Source organism: Nelusetta ayraudi, unplaced genomic scaffold (genome assembly GCF_046127955.1).
Source record: "Nelusetta ayraudi isolate G7.1 ecotype Tasmania unplaced genomic scaffold, CSIRO-AGI_Nayr_v1 ptg000056l, whole genome shotgun sequence".
In the NCBI taxonomy this organism is placed as follows: Eukaryota; Metazoa; Chordata; class Actinopteri; order Tetraodontiformes; family Monacanthidae; genus Nelusetta; species Nelusetta ayraudi.
The window spans coordinates 2,814,485-2,831,244 of NW_027466106.1; the positions used below are offsets into that span (position 1 = coordinate 2,814,485).

A 16,760-nucleotide genomic window follows, 5' to 3' on the forward strand; every position below is an offset into this window, starting at 1 on the left:
CACAACGTCCCACCCCTCACATACACACACACGCACAAAAACTGCTCACACAAACTCTTCTTCAACTTCAATAAAATAGTTTTTATTTGTTGGGGGGGAAAAAAATAAGATAATCTTCCATTCAAGACAATACAAAACACACAAAAAATAAATCAGACCTATAAATTAAAAAACAAACAAAAGTTTCCTCCTTGGCAAATCCACGTCGTCCAGAACTGAATCATTCATTCCATTAAAGAACAGTGGGTATTATTGTAACCTCTCGTGGCTCACTGTAGTGTATCAGTCCTCTCTTCCAAATGCTCTGGCTTTGTTGTTCCTTTTTTGCTCTGGCAGCTGTTGGTCATTTCAGGCCTTATAAACCGCAGAGACAACCAGGATAAACAAGACGAACATGAGATCTGACGCTGGATTCTCTGCCAAGCAGGAACGCCAATGTCCAGGTGAGTGTACTGGACTCAGGATGTGCTTTCAGTAAAATTAATTAGTGTGAAGACGTTACACTGATGTGGACAAGTGTCACTTCTGATTGGAGAGGCGACTTGAAAACGTTACTGGGGCACAAACTTTGTTTTTAGAATCCCTTGCGGGAATTTTTAGAGCCACATAAAGAGAGAGTTATAATTGTGCAAACCTGCCCTTTGCTAAAAAACAAATTCAATATGAAATGTAAAGGCACTAAAAGCATCAACTGGTTCACAACATTTTAAAATCCATGAATATTCTCCAATAACACAGGATTTACAAAAAATATAAAAAATAAAAGGGACCGGGAAAGTATGATATGTACCTTCAGGGTTAAAACTGTCCTCTAAAATTCTCACAGCACCACTGAGTGCAGAGAAGGAGACAAGGGTGTGAAGAAGGCACAGGTGTTCCTCAAAACCAACCATCCAACAACCAGACCATACTGTCCAGGCTTTTGTTGTTCAAAAGGCTCAACAATCCAAACCATTAATTTGCTAAGGAGACATCAGTAACGAGTGAAAAATAACAAATAAAATAGAATAAAAATGGTGTGCTTGTGGTGAAGAGGTGACCCGCAGCAGTGTCATTTGTTCTTTGGTGGCTCACAAGGAAGAAGGGTTCTAGCGGGGAGGGATTATATTGAAGCCATCATTCAGTTTCATTGAGGCCACAAGGTCGCCGCCACTCCTGGCCTCGTTCATGGATCCATTTATTTGATACTGAAAACAGAAAGACAAACACAGGGTTTTGACAGGTCCTGACACATGGACAAGATAAAAAAAAAAGGAAAATCTATGTTCTTTCTTCCTCAGCTAGTCACTCTAGCCCAGTGGTTCTCAAACTCAAAGGAAGAAAATTTTTCATGCCCCCATGCCCCAAATTTGACGTGGCTGTGTCTTGAAGGATCCCGATGAACCTGCAAGTGGCCCCATGTCTCTAGGACAAAGTTGACTTTTGACCCCATAGACTTGCATGGCATTAGGGTTAGCGATAATGCTGGAATTAGGGTTAGGGTTAGGGTTACTGCTGGAATTAGGGTTAGGGTTTCGGGGTTCCTCATGGGCTAGAAGCCCCAAATTTGACGTGGCTGTGTCTTGAGGGATCCCGATGAACCTGCAAGTGGCCCCATGTCTCTAGGAAAAAGTTGACTTTTGACCCCATAGACTTGCATGGCATTAGGACAGTGGTTCTCAAACTTTCTCTGTCAGTTGCGTGCGCCAAGTCATAATATAGCGCCAGTCGCGGCGTAGATCATGTACTGATGCAAAGGTGTTTGATTACGTTCTATCAGCGCTCGAAAACTGTTCATTGTCCTCTGACTCTACAATTTTTCTAGATAATTCAATGATGCAAGGCTACCAGAGTGAATAAAAAGAAAAATATCAGAATGGGTATTAAATTGGACCTTTAAATAAATATAAATAACAAACTTCTAAAGTTTAAAAATGGGTTCATGAGGAAGTCATTGCAGGACGTGCTCACCCCACTTGTTGCCAACCAGCACTGGACATGCTGCGTGTCGGGTGCTGTAGTCTCCTTCCCCGCTGGGAAACAGGTTGTACCAGAACACTGCTGAGCCCTGAAAGACACGTGCGGAGTAAGCAGCAGTCATACTAGTGTTGTAGCACTCGGGATTGGTCTTGGTCTCCAGACCACTTTTTAAAGGTCTCATTGTCGTCTCGGACTCGGACGCATGTTTACTCAGTCTTGTCTCAGTCTGAACGGACTCTGTGTTTTTGATCAAGACCGGTCGAGACTCAGCCAGCACTACAATCACACAATAATCACGGAAAAGAATCCAGCTGCTGCCTTTTTAGAAAATGATTGAAAGAGACCTTGCTGAGAAGAGATGTTGCTGTTTGATTTAGAAAGCAAACTTGAATTTAAAAAAGATACTGGTCTTTTTTTTCTGTTTTGTTGTTATTTTTCTTGATATATATATCTTGGTCTAAATACTCTCTAGTCTTGATAATGTCTTGGTCTCGGTTGGTGCGGTCTTGACTACCACACTAAGTCATACATCTGTATCTTTTCTTTTTTTAAGAAAAAAAAAACTGCACACTGCCAGTCTCCCGAGTGAAAAATCACAAGTGGACTTGGTGGTGGACATAGATATTTACCTTTTTGGGCCAAATTGCTGCACCGACATCTGGGAACACTGTGGCTCCACCTGCTGCTACGTCACTCATCTACGACAGGGACAAGAAGGGAGACAGTCTGTGTTAGTCACGTCAAATCATGATGTTGTCCTACAGGATGTATGAAATGAGGGACTAATTCCAGAGGTGTGTGGGTTTTTTTTTAATAGCGTTCTGTATCGGCAAGATTTCATATCTAACTTATCGCAACGGCATCTCATATGTGGAATGATATATTACTTGAGACATTAACCACAAAGAACGGCTGAGAGGAAGTGAGGGGGAAATTTTAGCTGCAGCACACAGCACTCAGTCAGGAGCTGAGACTTGAAAGAGTCAAGATGATGAATCAGACAGACAAGGACAAATGACAAGTAAAGGAGGAGCCATTAGCTGACTAGACTGATACAAATGACCGCGAAACCGTTCAATCACGTCTCCGCAACTGAGCCGCAGACAAAGTAAAGCCTCCTTTGACCTTGAGCAATACACTTTCAACAAGTTTCAGTCAACATAGGTTCAAAACACGAAATTATCCTCCAGTTTGGCTCAGCAAGCCAAATCTATTCGCTGCTCTGAATTGTGGCATGAATTTACAATTTTTTAAGACGAGAAATTCACTTCAACAAATAATATGTAGTCATTTTAAAGGGGGATTTGATGATGAAAAGTGTACTCACGTAGAAGAGCCATGTGGCTATGCGGTTCCCCGTGCCCAGCTCTTTAAAGGCATCTGGCTCATCTTTCTGTTTCAAAATAAGAGTAAAAATCAGGTTCTTCTGCCAAATATTAAAAGCGTGCAATTACAGCAATTAACTTAAAGATTCTTACTCTTCCAAAGTCAAAGTGGGGCTCGTACTGACCACCGACACCATAATTTGCAACCTGCAAAAAACAGGTATAGTTTTCAGTTTTGTTTTTTTAGACATCCACAAAACAAACTGAAAATTTCAGAGGGTTAAACGTGCAAAAAGCCACCTTGAGCCAAACCAGCACCTCACCTGCAGCTCTTCTGCAGTGTCCATCTCCAACCCAGTGAGATCTTCAATCCTCTGGTTGATCTTGTCAATGTCAGGATGGTCGTAGCCTGTGAGCCAAGCGCTGCACACAGGGAGCAGAGCACAGCAGTTCAGGGAGAAAAGAAAAGAACGCCACAAGGTAACAGCATGCCAACCATTGATTTCCCCCACTAGATGGCAGCCTTTCTCCATTTGCAGGCAAGCGCCATGCTGCTTACGTTGCCATGACAAGCGAAAAGCAAGAGTCGAGCTGTTGGAGAGGACAGGAAGGGGAAGTGAAGGTATGAACAGAATGGAAATTAGGAAACTGGCCCAAAGTACTGGAATCTCCAATCAGCTTAGGGGGCAGGCTCTCTCGCTGCATGGTTGAAGGCTGCCCCCGCCCTTCTCATACCGTACTGTAGGTGGGGCTAACTGACAAAACTCTTATTCACCCCCCCCCCCCCGCCCCCCCCGAAATGTCGAAAACAGCACAAAGTTGCAGCTCTGCAGAAAGCATTAAAAACGTTTGCACATTCCAAAGACTTACTTTCAGAACAAAAAAGAAAATCTAGAGGGATTGACTTTTATCTAAAAGTTATAATATGCAGTGTTTCCGTTTCAATACTCCACTGTGGAATTTAGCGAGTTTAAGAAGAATCACAGCCCTGCTCTCTCAGGGATAATTCCAGTGAGTAAGCATGACTGTGCTGAAATGAACAGCTATATTTCTTTAAGGAGGACTTTTGGAAGAATGATAAAATATAAACACAGTGTGAGCTTTGCCGACAGTTCATCGGTGCTCCTTTTGAGTCATTTTCTGAGGCCTGAAATTTTAAAAAGGCCTGCGGGCAACACATAGGCACGCAAAGACATCAAAGGGGCACCACACCCTCGTGAATTACCCAGAATAGTAAAACCAAAGAAGCGCGGGGGTTTCAGTGGTCAGCCGGGGGGCTGGTGTGTTCAGGGAGGGGTCTAAGTTTAGCTCAGGTGACATAATGCACATTTTAAATTTGCTGCAGATAGTTTAACCAGGCGGTCTGTAGCATTTTTATCTGCGTGCGGCTGCCCGTGCATCCAGGCTCTGCCCTGCTTTATCTCTTCCCTCCTCTGCGATGCTGATATGGAGTCTGGGGAAACTGCAGCAGCTGCAATGAGCTCATCCACGAGAATGTGGCACAGATTCATTCCTGGAAACCACAATGCGGAGCGGAGCAGAGAATCAACGCTCTGGATCTGGAATAACCAGGGAAGGACAGTGGATAGGAGAGGACAGGTTGCTACTGTGGCGGTGCGCGGGGTGGACCGGTGGAGCGAGGTGGAGTTCAGCTCCAGCTTGGTTTAAACTCAAATTAAACGTCATTCTGACGGCAGACATTCCAGTTAATTCTCCGTTTAAACCAAGCTCAACCCGCTGTTTGGGGTTGGTTTCCCCAGGCGAAGCTCACCATCTTTCACTCTCCCTACGGGGTTAACTTGGTGCAGGGCTGAATGAACACTTCAGCGACAGCACAGAGGCAAAGGTGAGGAGGTGGGTGGATTAAAGTCAGGCGGGGGTGGGGGGAAGGCACTGTAGTCACCTGTGACCCCTTACCTCTTGGAGACTCTGTATTGGGCCGTGGTAAGTTTCCCGGTTTGAGGGTCATGCACCGTGGCTCGTCTTAACTACAGTAGTTTCCCCGGCAGGAGGACACGGAAGGTACAGAAAACAAAGGAAAGAAAAAAGGAGGACGGAACATGAAGCACAAGAGGGAGACGAGTGGAAAAGCAGGAGAAGGAAAACAGGGGGAGAAAAGAGAGGCAGAACCAGTCACTAGGTGTCAACGTTTTTGGCCAAAAGGACCCATTTGACTCCAACATGGTAATGCTAGAAAACCCTGGTTCTATTTTTTATTATTATTTTTTAATTAGCAAATAGCAGTGAAGCAGCGCCACTGTTAAAATCCTTTTGCACGTCAAAAGCAACTGCGTTAATATCAGCTTGTCAAAAAAAAAAGGAACACGTTTCCCGGATCCTCCGTTGTCTTGTGTTACATTTCTGACTCAGACTCCTGAGCGGAAGCATCCAAGAGCAACAGAGTGACTGCTCCCTCCCTCTCTCCCTTTCTCCCCCTCTATCTCTATCTCTCTGGCAATCCCTAATGTTTGGCACTCTTAAGGGTTGTGTGTTTTAACCCTTGATCAACCTCAGCTGGGTGCTGGGCTTCAGCTCAGGTGCTTTAAAAGTAGCTGCGTTTCCATGACAGTTTCTCACAAAATAAAAGCCATACTTCTAAAATTTCCACAAAGTACAATTGTGATTTGTAGGGGTTTCCATTGAACGGTGTGAAGTACACAAGCCGTATTTCTCGTAAAAAACCTTTCAGAGAGGTTTCTTGAGGTTTACGTGTTTCCATTACCAGTTTTTTATTGCGATATTTAGGTTTTGCACAATTCTAAAGGTCATGGAAACGCAGCTTGAGATACTATACCAAAAAAAAAAAACTGCACTTCTCCTTTTTACTGCTCACTGCTCTGCAGTTCCAGGGTCTGGTGACATTTTGTAAATGCACATTTTTCAAATCTGGTAGTCACGCTCTACAATGTTAAAAAGTAAAGTAACAAACCCAACCAGTCTGCACACTACCCCTGTGACGTCATGTAAGTGTCCAGAGGCCACAGCGGTCCTGTTTGTCTGTAAACACTGAGGTTTCAGCCACAATCCAGTCTGGCCACTTTGAATAGACTTAAAAAGCAGGCAGTCTGTGTCTCGGCCACCTCGGAGACACAAGGATGCAGAGCTGCTTGTGTACGGGGCACGACAGATAGGAGGACACAGGAGTGCCCAGCGTGTCCTGACCTCACTGTTCTTGTGCATGCGGCTGCGGTGGACATATCGGTTAAAACACGGCATCTGTAGCTGCGTTTCCATTCCCCCTAGAATTGCGCAAAACCTAAATACTGCAAATGTAATTCTCGTGAAATCTTGCAGGATGAGATCTTACGAGAGCTACGGCTTATGCGCTTCACACCATTCAATGGAAACACCTGCAAATCGCAGGTGTACTCGAAACTTTAGAATTGCTTCTTTTATTTTGTAGAAAACTGTAAGGGAAACGCAGCGACTGTCGCTGTTTCAAGTGGGAAAAAAAATTGGACTTTGTGACACTTGGATGGATGAGTTAAAAATGTCACCCCGAACCTGAATCCACCAAGTGGTGAGCAGCAGTAACACAAAACACTGCAGGTGCGGTGAAATCGAGTTTACGCGGCGGGGCGGGAAGAGAAAAGCGCTGGGTTGGCGAGCGAGGACGAGGAAGAGGTGTGGAGCGGTGGGACGGGGGGACGGGGGGGGCGGCGAGGACACACAATCTCAGTCCCTCCCTCTGCTGTGGACACCCCCCACTATCCCCGCCCATCCCGGACTCGTCTTACCTCTTGCTGATTCGGTATGAAGCCGTCTCCAGCACTCCTGTGATGGGGTTGGAGATGGTGGCCCTGCGCAGCTGTGAAGCCAGGGACATGATTTACCCACACCCTCACACTCGCGCACGTGCCTGTGTGCTCGCCGAATGGCTCTGACAAACCCCCACCCCCCACCCCCAAACCAACACCGACCCACCCAGACACTCGCTGTATCTTATCGACTCAACCGACCAACTCGCACTCCTCTCTCACGACAGACACGGACTTGAACTGCACTCACTCGTGGCTTCGCCAGTTTCTTGACCATTTCGATTTCGTCGTGCGAGAGGACGTCGAGGTAGCGCACGATGTAGGGCCGGTCCCACTCGTCCTGTTGCTTGATGGGCGACAGCACATACTTGGGGTTGTGGTTGTTGTCGTAGTAGCGGCAGAACAGCCGACTGGCTCTGCGGGGGGTCTGGGAGAAAGAGAGGAGAGCCGGGCGTCCAGGTCACCAGGTTGAATTCTCACACACACACACACACACACACACACACACACACAAACACACACACTGTGTGAGTAACAACCATCTCCTGCGTGGCCGGGGCCTGCCTCACCATTTTGATGCCCTCCCCGCGGCAGAGCATCTCGTACTTCTTCCTCTCTGGGATCAGCTGGATGGTTTCCCTCTCCTTCCTCGGCTTCTTCTTCTTCGCCTCCTTGGCCGCATCTTCTTCCTCCTGCTTGGTCTCTTTGGGTGGCTCGTCCTGTTCCGCCTTCTTCTGCTTCTCCAGTTGGAACTCAAAGTACTTCAGGTTGCCCTTGGCGCGCTGGTGCTCCGGGTCTGTGTAGATGGCCGACATACAGAGACAAGTGAGACGGTTACAAATGTCTGCAGCAAAACCAAACAACGCAACACGTACACATTCTTATTGTTCATTCTGGCACTGAATGAACAATTATTCACGATGCCAATATGTATGCAAGGTGACTATTGCATCAGAGGCCCGACGCGGCCGATACTGTGAGAAGTCTTACCCAGCTCCAGCAGCTTCTTGGTGTACTCCAGCGCCCGCTTTAACTCCCCCTGCTGGTAGATGGCGTAGCTGAGGTAATCCAGCACAGTCACCCTATCTAAAGTGGACTCCTCTCCCCCGTCAAGCTGCTTCAGGGCCTGCTCCATCCACAGCTCGGTGTGGTAGTAGTCTGCCTCGGAGTAGGCGATTTTGGCCAGCTCATAACAGTCCTCCACCGTCATGGGACTCTTGTGTTTCACTCCTGGAATGCAGAGGGAAATGCTGCCATTAGAAATGTACGCGCAAGGGCGTCTTTCAAACTTGAAATCAGATGTGGTCGATATGATTCCAATGCACCTTGAAAGAAAGACCGACTGACTGAGTGTGAGTCATCACCTGGCAGGTTTCCTGTTGAGATTGTGTTGGAATCGAGTTTGTACGTGTCTTGCAAGCGGAGAAGAGCTTTAGCAGCTCCGGTCTGATCCTCGTCTGTGGGGAAGTGCTGCCTCTGAATGGTCAGGTTAGAAATGAAACCTGAGGGGCGGGGACACACGGGTATACGGTAAGACGGCCGCAAATATGAAACTTTTTTTTTTTGTCGGTGAGATCTCAACTAAACAGCAATTAGTGCAGTAACCCGCCCTGTGGCGTCATACCATCGGTGGTATCACTGAGCACGAGGCTCTCCAGGTCTCCCCACTCTGTGTTCAGCCTCTTCATCAGTTTGAATGCATTGACAGGGTGCCCCAGGAAGCCCTCGGGGTCCTGCGTGGCTGTAGCCGACAATGAATCCAGCTTGTCAGCCCACCTGAAGGACAGAGAGATGGAGACTGTCGAGATGGGCACTGGAGGCTCAAAACAAGGCTCCGTATTGTCCTCATTTTCAGAACATTATTATCGATGACAGTGGAGCAACTCTGAGCGGTATGCTGTTCAAAACGCTCAACAGATCCCCAGAAATGTCTTCGACAGGCTTGACTGATTGCATCAATGTTGATGCAATCAACATTGATGCATTAATTAAATTAAAAAATGAAGTGTGAATGTGTGACCCACTGTTTCAAACGCTCCAGTTTGTTCTCCTCCGCTCTGATGTAGTCCTTGAGCGAAGTAACAAGGTCCTTCTCTGTGTACAACAGGTCTGTCATGTGACCTGAGAGGAAAAGAAGAACCAACAATGGCAAGCGAACAATGGTGAGCGACAACATCACAATCACAGGTTCAACCTGAGCTTTTTAAAGGGACAGTGTCAGAATAATTCAAGACAGGTCATATCAAAAGAGGTGACTGACTGATATAACAGGGGGCATGTGTTACCTATAGAGGTGAAGAAGTCACTGTGGGCTGAGAGGGACGGCAGGCAGCTCAGCAACAATAAACACCAACACGGCAGCTCCATCCTTGAGAAAAGAGCAGGAATCCAATCATTGATCATTCATGTCAAAAATCGCAACGCTTGTGATGTATCCGGATCATAGATGTGTTATAAGAACTGGATCCCGGGCTGGCAATATGGCAGAGTGCCGATTTTCCCCAGTGGCCACTTGTGGTACTGCAACCATTTCTTTTTTTTTTTTTCTTTTTTTTTTTTCTCCATAGACCGCAATACAAAAATAAAGGCCTTTAAAACGGCTGACAGGACGACTGTGACCTGAAACGCATTTCATGGCAAATCTTTTTATTGTAGATTTTTCAGTTATCGTCTTTTAGCCGTTAAAAAAAATGACAACGGCCAGAAAATCACCAGAAAGGAGTTTATTCCCAGCGTGACGTCACAAAGTCGGACGTGCTGCTGTGTCTCAGCTCGTTCTGATTGGCTGCGTCCTGACGCGTCTGTAAGTGACTCACATCACAGTTCTACGTTCCTCAGTCAGCCCCTTCTGGTGCTCTTACAGCTGAATACAGAAGGCGGCTGTTCGCACCATTCAAACCTGGATAATCCAACGACCAAACTGTTCAATGTTTGCAGTCAGCAGATTTTCCAAAGCAGGGCAATATTTTTGGAAGCGTGTTGCGTGGGAGAGCTGAGAACTGAACTGCAGTATGCATCAATTACATATATGCATGTAATAGTTAAATATCCAATATTTAAAGTTACTTTATTTTTCTCATCTGCCCACTGAAAAAAAAGTGCTCAAAAGAAAAGGAAAAAAGTCTAACCAGAGCCGTTGAAAAATTCCTTCATTGCTTTTAAAGCCTCACAACCACAGGACACGAGCAAAAATAAATTTGCGGTGCAGTGATGTGTGGCATGTTTGCGATGCCTTCCGTTGAACACTGAAGTTGGCGAAAGCCAACCTCCTGCAGGGCTCTGGTTCGTCAAGTCACAGTGCTGCACTCAGTCCACCCAAATAAACAGAAGCAAGAGATCACAGACAGACAGTCAGGGACAAAGGCTCTCTGAGAGGAATGCAGAGACACATTTCAGTGTTTAAAAAAAAAAAAAAAAAAAAGGTTTGTTTGCGGACTGCATCCCAGCAATGCAAGTTAAAATATGAGGACGTGAAACTGCAAGTAGAAGAGCAGCCAAAAAACTGCACTGTAATAACTCATGACTTGACCCGGATCTAAAATGTGAAACCACTAACCAGAGACAAAGCAAAAGTGAATCATTATCCCTAAAAACGTGCAAAACATTTACAAGATCTCAGCAGAATCCTGGGACCAAAGACTGAAATAATTTAAACCAAATATTAAAGTCAATGATTTTTGGTTAGACTAAATAACAGGGCATTTAGGAAGCATGACCTCTTTCCACAAAAAAATCTTCAGTTGGACTGTTGGATTTGTATTAAAATTAAAATGATGAAAAGCAGCAACATTTTCTGCATTTTTCCGCGTTAATACTCCCCCACGTTGCACCCACGTACGTATCTTGCAACGCAAGGGGTGTGTGTCCATGCAAAGTTGTTCAACCTTTCTGTGCTCGCTGATAACAGGCTGAGACAGGCTCCCATTCTGCCGCAAGGACACTCCTTCAGCAAGAATTAAAGGCTAAAATATCTGACATTTCAATTTAGGTCAGTGGCGCCGAAAGAAAAATGGAAGGAGGGAAATTAAAATTGCTCGACATGTCAGTTTAGAAGGTAACCAGTAAAAGTTACAGCTTTGTCCCCGGTGTCTGATGCGACACAACATCAGCCAGAGTGATGGTGGGCACACTAAAGTTAACCTGAGATGTTCAGCCCCTTTAAATTTTTACTGACTTTTTCTAAAGCTACATCTGATCTTTGAGGTGTTGTGATCGACCGCGTTTCATCAGTCAGCCTTGAGTCTATCAGTTAAGCCAGCCTATTTGGGGGTAATGCCCAAAAAGCAACCAATCAATGCAGTAGGATTTTAAAAAACAAACAACAACAACAACAACAACAACAACAACAACAACAACAAAAACAAAAACAAATTTTAGTCATCAGCACTGCACTCTCATTAGGACACTTAACCGACGGATCCATTCGAGACTCCTCAGAAACACTCAATTAACACATTTTTTTATTATTATTATTTTTATATATATATAATAAAGCCACCACCGAGCTACTATCTCACGCTGAATCACATTTTCGCATCGAATGTCTACGGCTAAATTGGCCTGATCGCAACTATCTGCTCCATTTTTATCCCAGGCGAAGCCGTCGAGCCGGACGTAGCAGGATGTGGATGGAAGACGACTGCCACGTCTTCGCCCCTCCCCGCCGATGTGTGGGGGGAACTCGTAGGGACGCTCAGCAAGCAGCACTCCCAGAAGGAGCCCCACCGACTTCATTAGGAAGAAGCAATTAAAGGAGGGGGAACTCGAGGGGGTCGACTGACGGCCTAGCGTGGGATTCTGTTTATTATCGCCAATAAGCGAGCTGAACTGTCATTTCACGGGTCAACTAGTTTAGAACATTAGCCAACAAACAACGAATTAAAGTACAGAGGAACTACTTTAAGTGAATATGAGCTTTCATCTCCACAATACGAATACTAATACGAATACAGTCGGTTGGATAGATAGACGTTTGCACGCAGTGTAAAACAAAAAGATAACTCGAAAACACCTCTTCGAAGCATTTGCAGTGCGCGTCTATAATGACGGTCGGTAACGTAGCAGCATCCCACGCTGCAGTGCGCTGGAATGTCGTCAACAGAGAGAGACAGTTTCATGGCTAAAACTTATTTTTCTCGCCCGCATATTCGTGTCCCCGACACTTAACTTTCTACAGCGGCACTCGATGTCAATAGGTTTTCGTTTTACTTTCTCCTTTCCTGCTGCCAAAAGCGCTTAAATACATAAGCTCTGTCCAGGTTAGCTAGCTGCTTTAGCTAGTCGGGCTAGCTCACTGTAACCCACTTAAGAAGTTTTGCATTGAAGGGGAAAAGTGATGGACCCGTTTGCCATGAAATGCTTAGGGTCCCATGACACGCTGTTAAAATGGGTGTTATAAATGTATATTTTTAACTATGCTACATTTGGTCCACTTCTTTCCGCCACGAGAGTCAACGTTACCTTATCGAGAGCATCCTGCTGCAGAATGTTTGCTCGGTATTTAGTTCCCTCCGCTGCTTCGGCTCGGCGCGTCTCCGCTGCACACACACAAAAAAGGAATCGTCTCTCCGGTTCTCCCGCCGGCTTGCAAATGACTTTATGCACTCCTGTCGAACCCGGTGGTTGTGGGCTGGACCTCCTTCTTCTCGCTTTGCTACGTGCAGATCCGCACATGCATATGGCTCTCTCCCGGCTGGAGGGGCTGTCGTTTTGTGAATTGCAGTGTGGGGGGAGTCAGGTTGCCGCGGGACCCGTGGTTGAGAGAGGCGGCATTGATCACCACTTTGGGCTTGTGGAGTGTGTGAATTTAGTGTCTGTAAGGCTAACGTCACCTCCCTGCCACGTTTGAGGTTGCGCGCAAAAGCCCCCGTGCTTTCCTGTCATCACATTAGTAGATTGGACAGTGTCTTCTATGTGTAAAAACTGCTTTTTGTTCACATTCTACGACGAAGTTTTTTTTATCAAGTCTCTTTGTGTCTTTAAGTTAGTTGGCTCAATTCAAACTAACGTGTCTGTGTTGAATGTGCTTTGACTTTGTTTACCTCAGGGGTTCCACCTCTTATTACACAGCATTCCAGATGTTTCCCCCTTTTCCTCCTACAAAAAGCTTGAGTGAGAAGGGAATTCCTGTGTGCTATCCAGTAGAGAAGGGCGGAGTCACGTATGTGTGAATGTCAGAGGCAGCATATTATTCATTTGATGGCTCTTTTTTTTTTTTTTTTTTGCATGTCAGATGCGACATGTTTTTAACACACGCCTTTTCTGAATGGCAGGCAAAGTGTAAAACCATCCCTACATATTAGATAATTGCAATGGAATTCCTATAAGAGGCAGAGTCAAGGAATTGGTTTAATCAAAGAAAACATTTTAATGTAAGAATTTAAATGCAATATCGCCCTATGTCCTTTGACATCTATTACCAAGTGCAGTGATTATATGCAGTCGTAACATTGCACAAGACAGTGTGTAAACTAAGAATTATATTGAAACACAAGGAAAGGAAAAAATTGTTTTTTTCAGCTGTTTGTTTGGTCTCAGCAACAGCATTCCACATTAATTCTACCCAATGTGACAGCAGAAGCAAGTTTTGCACTTTGCCTTGGTGTGATACGTAAACAGCAACAGGTGCCGTGTCTCTTTCATGTCATCTGTGGATATCTTCCAGGGAGGTGAGCCTGCTCCCAAACAGCTGCTCCTCATAGGTCAGCAGCTGACTCAGGAAGTTGATGTTGGGCGCCGAGCACGCCCTTCTCTCCTTCAGCCAGCGCAGGGCATTAAGCAGCGACCAGCGCCGGTGCTCCATGAGGAAGGCCAGCGTCACCGCCGAGCTGCGACTCTTCCCCAGGCTGCAGTGGACCAGGACTCGGCCCCCGGGCTCGGCCTTCAGCGCCGCGCTGATGAACTTGGACGCCAGCGGCAGCGCCTCCACCAGGTCCTGCTGGGAGTTGTCGCTCAGGTGCAGCCTCAGATAGCACAGCGTGTTGGGGAAGGCGTCGGGGCAGTTGGTAGTGGCGTTGACCACGTGTGTGATGTGAAGGTTCTTTATGATGCGGTAGTCAGCCGCCTGAGACGCCGAGCCCTGGTAGAGGGCTCCTTCCAGGATCTCTGATGGGTAGATGGTCAGGGTGCGGTGCTCGTGTTCCAGCAGCACCATGCGTGGAGTGCAGAGGAAAGGGTAGAGGGCACTGAACGCTGAGAATCCCCCAAGCAGGATGACTGGATCCATTCCAAGGGCGCTGAGCTGGAAAAAACAACGCTGGAGGTCCAGAGAGTCTGCCTTGGCCTTCACACTGCCCACTGAATGAATGCCAAATAACACACACACGATGTTGACATTATTTTGATTGGCACAAGATACAGCTGAGACTAATAAGAAGGTGGTCGCTTTGGAAAATCTGATGGAATTTAATGGTTTTATTGTTTTTTTTTCTGTAGAGGTGTTCAGTCAATCAATCAATCAACTTTTATTTGTACAGCGCTATATCACATCCAAAGGCGTCTCAAAGTGCTTTGCACATTTAGGAGAAAAGTAAAAGCAAGACTCCAGAAGGTGAGAGAGAGTGCACCATCCTGAGTGCAGGAGACGTGGGTCTAGAAAATGGATGGATGGGTGTTTCCTTCTGGTCAGCCTGCATGCTACCAGGAGCTGGATAGCAGCTCAGCCCTGAATGCTTCCTCCTGCAGTGTGTAGCTTCTCCCTCCCACTGTGCACAACCGTCAACGACTGTGACAGGTGTGTTTTGGCTGCGGAGAGCTCCACTATCTGCCAACCCACCCTGCAATCAGGCCTGCCTTTTTACAGTCCCACACACTTTTACAGTCACTGGCAGCCAGACGTGCTGACCTGGGCTGCTGCCCTGCTGTGCGTAGAGCAGTATGACAGAGTAATTCCGCAGCTGGGTCGAGCTGATCAGACAGGCGAGCTCAGGGTGGATGACGGTGACAGCGGCCCTCGCTGTGACCACGTGGTTCTCCTTGTACCTAATGCGCACATATTTTAGAGAGCACATGTACAGGCATCTCAACTACAGCAGTCACTTTCATAAATGTTTTGCTGTGTATACTTTTTTAGCATTCGGCTCTGCAGAAAAATTATAGAATTGCCAAGTTTGATCTTGCACACAAACCTCTCTGCACTGCGACAGTCCAGGATGAGGATGTAGTGCGGATCGAACAGGGCAGGCTGACCGTCCTCTGCGTTCAGCAGGTTGTACACCTGCTGCGGGGTGACGTAGCCGCGCTCCACACGAGCTGCTTCCGGAAGAGATGGAACCAGCAGCTCGTACGCTGCAAGCAGGTAGCAAAGGATGCGAGAGTTGTAGTTGCTTTTTGTTTTTTTTTGCAAGCGTACGTTTTTCACAAAGATAGTGAACAAACAGAAACAGCGAGGACAGAAAAGGAAAAGCAGTTCACCTGTGTTTGGGGCAGGTGTGACAGAGAACTGGTCAGCGTCCCTGTCACAGACGCTGCCCACAGTTTGGGATGCGGTGAGAGCGTTTCCGGATGGCGCTCTATAGCTGTTATTGATTCTGACACAAAAACAGACTTTTGAAAATCCTTTTCAAAAAAGAAAAGAAAAAAAATTAGCTTTTTACCTGGAGACTACTACGCCCATCTCTGTAAAAGTCATCTGACAGTTGCATCAGTCGTCCCAAGAACCACTTCGCTAAAAGATCATTCTATGGTAAGAGAGATGTTAAAAAAAAAAAACATGTTGAAAATTTGTTTTTGGAAAAGAAGAAAAAAAGTTAATGATGATTTTGTGGCTCTGTGTTCTGCTTCAGCTTTCCATCTTCTCAATGCTGGTGGTCTTGGAAACTGTCATGCTGAAGTGGTGTCAGAAGTCATGTGGTTGCTGGATGTGACAGGTGACAGAGGGAAAGGACGTCCTTCTTCATCTAAATGGCTTCTACATGGAAACTTTGCCAGTTTAACGCAAGGCCACACTCAGAGACAAACAAGCATCCGCAGTCTAAAGAGGTGAGCCTGATGTCGGTGTCTTTGGACTGTGAGAGGAAGTTGACTTTGGCAAGACATTCAAATACAGTACAGACATGAATCAAAGTCGCAACCTTCCTGCTGTGAAGTGACAGCACAAACGCCTGTCCTCCCGTGTCACCTTCTATTATATCCTCCCATAAATTTATCCCCCAAAAAACGGAAACTTCCACCTGCCCTAGATTAATGAAAATGCTAAAGTTTTAATATCTAGGATTATGTGTAATTAAAATTCAAAATGTCTTACATGTCGTTGATTTCCTTTTCCAGCACGCCTTTGCCTGTGCTCACAGTGCCAAAACTACTATGGAGTGCTTTGTTGACTGTATTACTGTGCGTCATTGGCCAGGCAACTGACCTGACCTGACCTGAACCCATTTAGTGGGCATTGTAAAAAAGAACAACCAGAGCCAAGAATCAGAGCAGCCTGGGCCTCCCTAAAATTCCAGCAGAGCCACAGGCGGAACAAGGGTATCAGTGAACATACTTTCAGACTATTTTTATCCATATTAAACATGTTATATTTTGACATACTGGAGGTATGATTCTCGCGTTCTCGTGTTGTGTGTACAGAGACAAAACATGAAAATGCAAAATATATGTTTTAATTAAATTACATAAAGATCCCATTAGAATCAGATAAATATAGCCAGCATCCAAGTCAATAGTGTGACTGCCCCCTACTGTTGTCTTGGGAATATTGGCATTCTCTCCTCCGGAA

The 16,760-nt window shown here is 46.0% G+C and overlaps 2 protein-coding genes across 3 annotated transcripts; both read right to left on the minus strand.

Annotated features, from left to right (window-relative positions):
- Window positions 1-57: 57 nt before the first annotated feature.
- On the minus strand, window positions 58-12,758 carry p4ha1b (prolyl 4-hydroxylase, alpha polypeptide I b). Of its 2 annotated transcripts, none has more exons than XM_076038236.1 (15): window positions 12,503-12,758; window positions 9,328-9,410; window positions 9,067-9,163; window positions 8,667-8,818; window positions 8,407-8,544; window positions 8,033-8,272; window positions 7,612-7,838; window positions 7,293-7,469; window positions 5,202-5,272; window positions 3,608-3,707; window positions 3,438-3,491; window positions 3,287-3,352; window positions 2,589-2,657; window positions 1,951-2,047; window positions 58-1,187 (listed from the first exon to the last, which is right to left on the minus strand). In XM_076038236.1, the coding sequence occupies exons 1-15, from the start codon at window positions 12,514-12,516 to the stop codon at window positions 1,117-1,119; spliced, it is 1,656 nt and encodes a 551-aa protein (XP_075894351.1). In that variant the 5' UTR covers window positions 12,517-12,758; the 3' UTR covers window positions 58-1,116. The 2 variants fall into 2 exon arrangements, with proteins under 2 accessions (XP_075894351.1, XP_075894350.1); XM_076038235.1 differs by lacking the exon at window positions 5,202-5,272 and adding an exon at window positions 7,022-7,092 and having other exon boundaries at window positions 12,503-12,757.
- A 682-nt stretch (window positions 12,759-13,440) lies between these two features.
- LOC142896566 (dual specificity protein phosphatase 26-like) lies at window positions 13,441-16,417 on the minus strand. The gene is made up of 4 exons (XM_076038287.1): window positions 16,408-16,417; window positions 15,169-15,328; window positions 14,886-15,022; window positions 13,441-14,338 (listed from the first exon to the last, which is right to left on the minus strand). Exons 1-4 carry the CDS (start codon window positions 16,415-16,417, stop codon window positions 13,686-13,688), a joined length of 960 nt encoding a protein of 319 aa, XP_075894402.1. The 3' UTR covers window positions 13,441-13,685.
- Window positions 16,418-16,760: the final 343 nt, after the last annotated feature.